Source organism: Rhinopithecus roxellana, chromosome 20 (genome assembly GCF_007565055.1).
Source record: "Rhinopithecus roxellana isolate Shanxi Qingling chromosome 20, ASM756505v1, whole genome shotgun sequence".
NCBI classification, from domain to species: Eukaryota; Metazoa; Chordata; class Mammalia; order Primates; family Cercopithecidae; genus Rhinopithecus; species Rhinopithecus roxellana.
The window spans coordinates 72,126,103-72,132,720 of record NC_044568.1 but is presented as its reverse complement, the minus strand read 5'-3'; the positions used below and the strand labels follow the sequence as shown (position 1 = coordinate 72,132,720).

The window sequence follows — 6,618 nt, the reverse complement described above, 5'->3', positions numbered from 1 at the left end:
TTGCGGCTGCGGTCTTTCTGAAGGGAGCGATTCTGGGCGATGTGGGTGGGGACTGCCAGAGCCTCCTGGGCAGAAACTGGTCGATGGCACCAAGGACAGGGGCGCAGCGTCGATTTCCAGGGCGAGACCCAGCGGGGCTCTGAGGAGGTGCCTGGTGTGGAGGGTGGCCTGAGAAGCACTCGCAGGACCCCTGCTGCTGCTCCAGGCTGGCCCACACCTGCCTCAGTTTCCCCATCCTGGGAAGGGTATGTGCCCCTGGCCACAGGTTGCCACAGGGGCAGATGGCGTGTATGTGGGGGACGGGGGGCCATTGGCTGCACTCACAGAGCTGGACCCCAAGGGGGAAGGGGCCTGCCACCAGCCTACCCTTACGACAGAGGAAACAGGTCCGAATGCTTGTCCGGGGAGCACAGGCTTGGCTCGGGGGCCTTTGGAGGGGCTGGAGCCTGTAGTCTTAGCTAGGGTGTCCCCTCACGTTTGCTCGCACCCAGCACATATTGGAGGAGCCCGGGGGGGGGGGAGGTCTGCAGCCTCTCCAGGGTGGGGCGTGGGCCCCAGCCGTGCGAGCCACTGCCTCCCTGAGCGGCAGGTTCCGCAGCACCTCCAAGCTGCAGCTGCATCGCTGCCCCCCGTGAAGGACCCAGCTCCCCAACGTCATGCTGGGCTAGCCTGCAAGGGGTTGGCTGGCACAGGCTAGACCTCCGCCTAGTCATGGAGGACTTGGCGCTGAGGCCCCATCTCTGGTCCCAGGCCTCTGTGAAGACTCTGCCCCCTTCTCCGAGGAGCCAGGCGGCCTACTGGATGCTGGGGAGATGCTGGGCTGCTTAGGGCAGCTTGTGGGAGCAATCATTGAGCGCCCAGTGTATGCCTGACACTACACGCAGCACCCTGCACACAGAAGCTCACTCAGTTGCATCTGCTCAGCGACCCTACCGTTTGCAGGAGCTGCCTAGAAGTTGGGCTCGGAGAAGCCCCTGACTTACCCCAGACTACGCAGCCCATGTGGAGGGTGGGCAGGGGCTGGAGTCTCTCCCAGTGCCATGTCCGGCTACATGCTGGCTGAGCAGATCCCTTCCTGGCCGAGGGCTCGGGATCACAAAGCTCCCAACACTGCCCCCCACCGGTGAATCCCACCGCCCACCAGGGACAGGGCAACCAGGACAGCTTCCCGGTGAGTGCGTAATTTTATGATTCAGAAGATTACTGCTTCCAAATAATGGCTCTTGCAGAATTATGTTCCAAGAGTCAGGTACAGCAATAATGGTCTATTTTTGTTCTTTGCTGCTCTGAAGTCTAACTGGAGTTGGAGCACTGCGGGCCGCAGAGTGGGGGACCTGGCAGCCTGTGGAGCCCCTCGCTGGGCTCTGGGCATGGGAGTGGCCTTGGAGGAGCCCTGAGTGCCTCCTCTGAAGCTATGAAGCTACAAAGACAGGGGTTTGATTTTAGCTGCTTGGGAGGCTGAGGCAGGAGGATCGCTTGAGCACAGGAGGTCAAGGCTGCAGTGAGCTGTGATCGCACCACTGCACTCCAGCTTGGGCAACAGAGCGAGACCCCATCTCAAAAACAAAAAATCAAACAGGCATTTGGGAACCACATGTGCTGGGGACCCAGGGCCTGTGTAGGAGATGGACCATAGCCCGGCAGCCGCCCTCTCCCTGCCCCACCATCGGCGGCTCCTCTGTCCCCTCCACCTGACCTCCTTGGTATGGAGGAATGGGCCGGAAGTGCCTCCCCCGGGAGGGCTGCAGCTCAGAGGCCTCTGCAGCTGGGTCGCTGTCCCGTCCGCCTGGACTCCTACGCAGCCCGCGGGCTGTCTCCAGACCAATGTCCTGGAATGCTCCACAGGCAGCCAGAGGAAGCTGCAAACACAGTGTGTTGGTTTTCTGTGCTGGTCCCCGGGGAGCGGAGAGCCACAGGCCCACTGCTGCCTATGGGAGCTCGCTTGCCAGGAGGCCCCTGTCTGAGTCTCCCAGGAGAGGCCTTGATCCGGGTCAGGAGCAGATGCGGCTGGAGGCTCCAGCCCAACCCCAGCCCAGGAGCATCTGCAGCAGCAGTTCCAGCAAAACAGAAAATGACTTTTCCCTCCTGGCTGGGCAGTGTTCCACTGGGTTGGGGTTCTAGGGTGACAGTGCTCTCTCTCCCTCTCTCCCTCTCCCTCTCCCTTCCCCTCCCCTCTCCCACTCCCTCTCTCCCTCCTCCTCCCCTCTTCCTCTCCCTCTCTCGCTCCCCTCTCCCTCCCCTCTCCCTCCCCTTCCCCTCTCCCTCTCCTTCTCTCCCTCACCCTCCCCTGTCCCTCCCCCTCCCCTCTCCCTCTCCCTCTCTCCCTCCCCCCCTCTCCCTCCCCTCTCCCTCTCCTTCTCTCCCTCACCCTCCCCTGGACCTCTCCCTCCCCTCTCCCTCTCCGTCTCTCCCTCCCCTCTCCCTCTCTCCCTCACCCTCCCTCCCCTCCCCCTCCCCTCTCCCTCTCCCTCTCCCTCCCCTCTCCCTTCCTCCTTCCCTCTCCCTTCCCCCTCCCCCCTGCCCTTCCCTGTCTCTCCCTCCCTCCCTCCCTTCCCCCTACCCCCATCCCTTCCTCTTTCTCTCCCTCCCTCCCTCCAACACCCTTTCTCTCTCCCTCTCCGCCACCCCTCTTCTCCCACCCACTGGGGTCTGCATGGAGGCCCCTGCTCCGTTCCTGCTAAGGATTCTACTGCTTGTGGGAATCCATCCTGTCTGGCTGGCTGGCGTCTCTCAGGGCTGCCCCTGCCCAGATGCCGCAGCTTGTCAGAGATGCTCTTTCATTCCTTGATGCTGCATGGGACAGGTGCGCTCAGAGACGGGACCCTGTGGCCAGTCTGGGGGAGCCCAACCAAGCTCTCCCTCTGCCGACACCCTGCTCCAGCGAACCTTTCAACCCTCTTCCCATTCACCAATTCTCTCTTCAGCACTGTCCACACGGGAGTTGGTTCTGACCACTTTTGTAGTGTTTTATCTTCCACCTAAATGATTGTATTTTTTACATCCAAGATTTGTAATTTTTAAAAATAGATGGCTGTTCATTTTACTTCTTAGACAGAAGCCAAATGTATTTCCTAACATTTTATCCATGCCTTCTCTGTGGATCCTGCACGGGTTTAAACATAGCCTAAGTGTACCTGTTAGCTTGTTATTTTTATCTCCCCTGAGATGAATCCACAGGACCACTGGCCCTGTTGGTTTTCTGAGTCGTATTTCTTAGTGTGTTTATGCCACGTGAGCTCGGGGACGTTGGTTTCTAGGTCTGTTGGGGACAGAGGGTTTTCTCTCTGTGTCTGTCAGCCTTGTGTTCTGGGCGCCCCTGTCCCCAGCTCTCCTTTCCTTGTCTACCAGATTTCAGTGGCCTGGGCCCAGCCCCGCAGCTCCCAACCAGGACTGTGGCCTTTCCTGGCAGCTGCTGGGGTTGTCTTGTGCTCTGAGGTGCCTCGGGGGTCACAGCCAGTCAGCTGAGCAGGCCCAGGGTTCCAGACGGCACATGCTGGGGTCACCACGGCCGGCTCTACCGTTGCTCAGGCCAGGGTCCCACAGGGATGGGCCTGTCCCTGGTCTGGATCCTGGGGGGCACTTTGCTTCTCTACTGGCCACCCCCAGAGCCACACAGCTCCAGGGTCAACCCGAACGTCCGGCCTTCCTCCGCCCCACTTGTCAGGGGAGGCATTGATCTTATTTTTGAGACGGGTTTTGCTCTGTTCCCCAGGCTGGCGTGCAGTGATGCAATCACAGCTCACTGCAGCCTTGACCTCCTGGGCTCAAATGATCCTCCCGACTCAGCCTCCCCAGTGACTGGGACTACAGGTGCCCGCCACCACACTTGACTAATTTTTGTATTTTTTGTAGCGATGGGGGGTCTCACCATGTTGCCCAGGCTGGTCTCGAACTCCTGACCTCAGGTGATCCACTCGCCTCGGCCTCCCACAGCGCTGGGGTGACAGGTCTGAACCACCGCACCCAGCCAGAGTATCATTTTTATGAATTATTTCAAACATGCAGAAAAATACAAAAACAATGTACGAGGTACACACGTGCCCATGGCCTTGAACCCACAGACGTCACCATTCCCAGTCCACCCTTCTCCCCGGCTGAAGCCTTCCCTCCCTCCCCTGCCCCAGGTCTCCCCTGTTTTCTCTCTGGGCCATGTCGGGGGGTTCCAGGGCCTGGGAGGGGGCTCAAAGTTCCAATGGGACTGGGCAGTGTCAGGCAGCTAGAGCCCCCAGATGCTGTGCCTCTAACCCGCCCACACCCCCCACCGCGGCTTCTCCCCCGCAGCCCCCATCCCCAGTCCCCCCTCCTTTGCCCTGTGCAACTCCAGGGACTCCGTGTGACTGCTCTGTCTGGTTTGTGTGTTTGCTTCTCTGCAGCCGCCCTGTGGGGAGGGGCGGTGTCTGCCTGGCCCTGTGCTGTGCCCCCGCCTGGGTTTAGAGATGTCTGTCATTGCTGTGGGGGTGACGGTCCCTGCGCTGGCCTGGCGAGAGGCCCAGGGGCCGATGGGCAGGGTCCACCCCGGTGAAAGCCCCTCAAGGCTGCGGTGCAGCACCCCATCCAGCCACTTCTTGGGTCGACCTAGCCAGGTGCCATTCATCCCAGGCGGGCAGGGGGCCATTCACCAGCCCCGTCTCTCTCCGCTGCCGCCTCTCCCTATGTGTCCCGGGAGGTGCCGCCCGCTGGGCCTCGGCCCCTTACCTGGGAGACGAGGGCAGCAGCACCACAGGGCAGGCTCCGAGGGGCTTCGGGGAGACGCAGGTGCTGGCCTCAGACTCCAGGATGCTGCAGCCAGGCCAGGCGCCATCTGGGTGCAGGGGCGGCCACAGGGCAGCCGTCGCCGTATCGACAGCGGCCGTCCGTCTGGGTTCCCGGGGCCACCTGCCCACTGTTCCTTCCTCTCCTGGCTTGTTTTCCAAACAATTTACTTAATGTGATTCCCGGCCGAGCTGAACATGACTAATCGTGTTTACCGGGTGATCCCGCGCCTCCCGGCAGGCGGGGCTGGGGCCGGGCTGGGGCCCCGGAGGAAGGAATGCCTGCATGTACTGGTTCAGGGACTCACCACCCTGGCGTCCTCCCTTCTTCTCTTGCAGAGTCCGACGTGCCCCCGGGCTGCCGCCATGGAACCCCTGTTCCCAGCTTCCACGCCCAGCTGGAACGCCTCCTCCCCGGGGGCTGCCTCCTCCCCGGGGGCTGCCTCCGGAGGCTTTGACAACAGGACGCTGGTGGAGCCGGTGCCCTCGGTGGGGGCCCGGGCAGTACTGGTGCCTGTGCTGTACCTGCTGGTGTGTGCGGCTGGGCTGGGCGGGAACACGCTGGTCATCTACGTGGTGCTGCGCTTTGCCAAGATGAAAACGGTCACCAACATCTACATCCTCAACCTGGCGGTGGCCGACGTCCTCTACATGCTGGGGCTGCCCTTCTTGGCCACGCAGAACGCTGCGTCCTTCTGGCCCTTTGGCCCCGTCCTGTGCCGCCTGGTCATGACACTGGATGGTGTCAACCAGTTCACCAGTGTCTTCTGCCTGACGGTCATGAGTGTGGACCGCTACCTGGCCGTGGTGCACCCGCTGAGCTCCGCCCGCTGGCGCCGACCGCGTGTGGCCAAGCTGGCGAGCGCCGCGGCCTGGGCCCTGTCTCTGTGCATGTCGCTGCCGCTCCTGGTGTTCGCAGACGTGCAGGAGGGCGGCACCTGCAACGCCAGCTGGCCGGAGCCCGTGGGGCTGTGGGGCGCCGTCTTCATCATCTACACGGCCGTGCTGGGCTTTTTCGGGCCGCTGCTGATCATCTGCCTGTGCTACCTGCTCATCGTGGTGAAGGTGAGGGCGGCGGGCGTGCGCGTGGGCTGCGTGCGGCGGCGCTCGGAGCGGAAGGTGACGCGCATGGTGTTGGTGGTGGTGCTGGTGTTCGCGGGATGCTGGCTGCCCTTCTTCACCGTCAACATCGTCAACCTGGCCGTGGCGCTGCCCCAGGAGCCCGCCTCCGCCGGCCTCTACTTCTTCGTGGTCATCCTCTCCTACGCCAACAGCTGCGCCAATCCCGTCCTCTACGGTTTCCTCTCTGACAATTTCCGCCAGAGCTTCCAGAAGGTTCTGTGCCTCCGCCAGGGCTCTGGCGCCAAGGACGCTGACGCCATGGAGCCGCGGCCAGATAGGAGCCGGCAGCAGCAGGAGGCTATGCCGCCCGCGCATGGCGCTGAAGCCAATGGGCTTATGCAGACCAGCAAGCTGTGAGGGCCCCGGGGGGATGGGTGGCCCCGTGTCACCCCCAGGTGCACTGCAGTGACCCCCACCCATGACCTGCCAGTCAGGATGCTGATCGCCCCACAGTGACCCCGACCCACTCCAGCCGTCTGCCACATGGTGGGGCTCCCGGGAAGTTGGGGGCTCGGCCGTGCCTTGAAAGTGCTCAGGGCTGCCTCACCCTCCGTCCGGCCCCAGCCCATGCCAGCTTTCCCTCTGGGGAGCGACTTTTCCAGAAGGCCGGCCAGGCGAGAGGGTCTTCCTGACTGCAGGGACTGACCTGCCCGGCCCGCCAGCTACTGTGCCCTTGGGTCAGCTCCGAGCCACCTGGTCCACGTCTGGGGCTGCTCTGCTAAATTAAAGGCACCCGAAAGTGCTT

General features: G+C 62.6%; 1 protein-coding gene across 1 annotated transcript; it reads left to right on the top strand.

Moving 5' to 3' along the window:
* The first annotated feature begins 5,035 nt into the window (after positions 1–5,035).
* SSTR5 (somatostatin receptor 5) lies at positions 5,036–6,307 on the top strand. The gene has a single exon (XM_010387790.1). The coding sequence runs from the start codon at positions 5,118–5,120 to the stop codon at positions 6,228–6,230; it is 1,113 nt and encodes a 370-aa protein (XP_010386092.1). The 5' UTR covers positions 5,036–5,117; the 3' UTR covers positions 6,231–6,307.
* The last annotated feature ends 311 nt before the right edge of the window (positions 6,308–6,618 follow it).

What these genes read in the sequence shown, in the direction of transcription:
- SSTR5 (XM_010387790.1), top strand. Translation starts at nt 5,118, where the DNA reads ATGGAACCCCTGTTCCCAGCTTCCACGCCCAGCTGGAACGCCTCCTCC.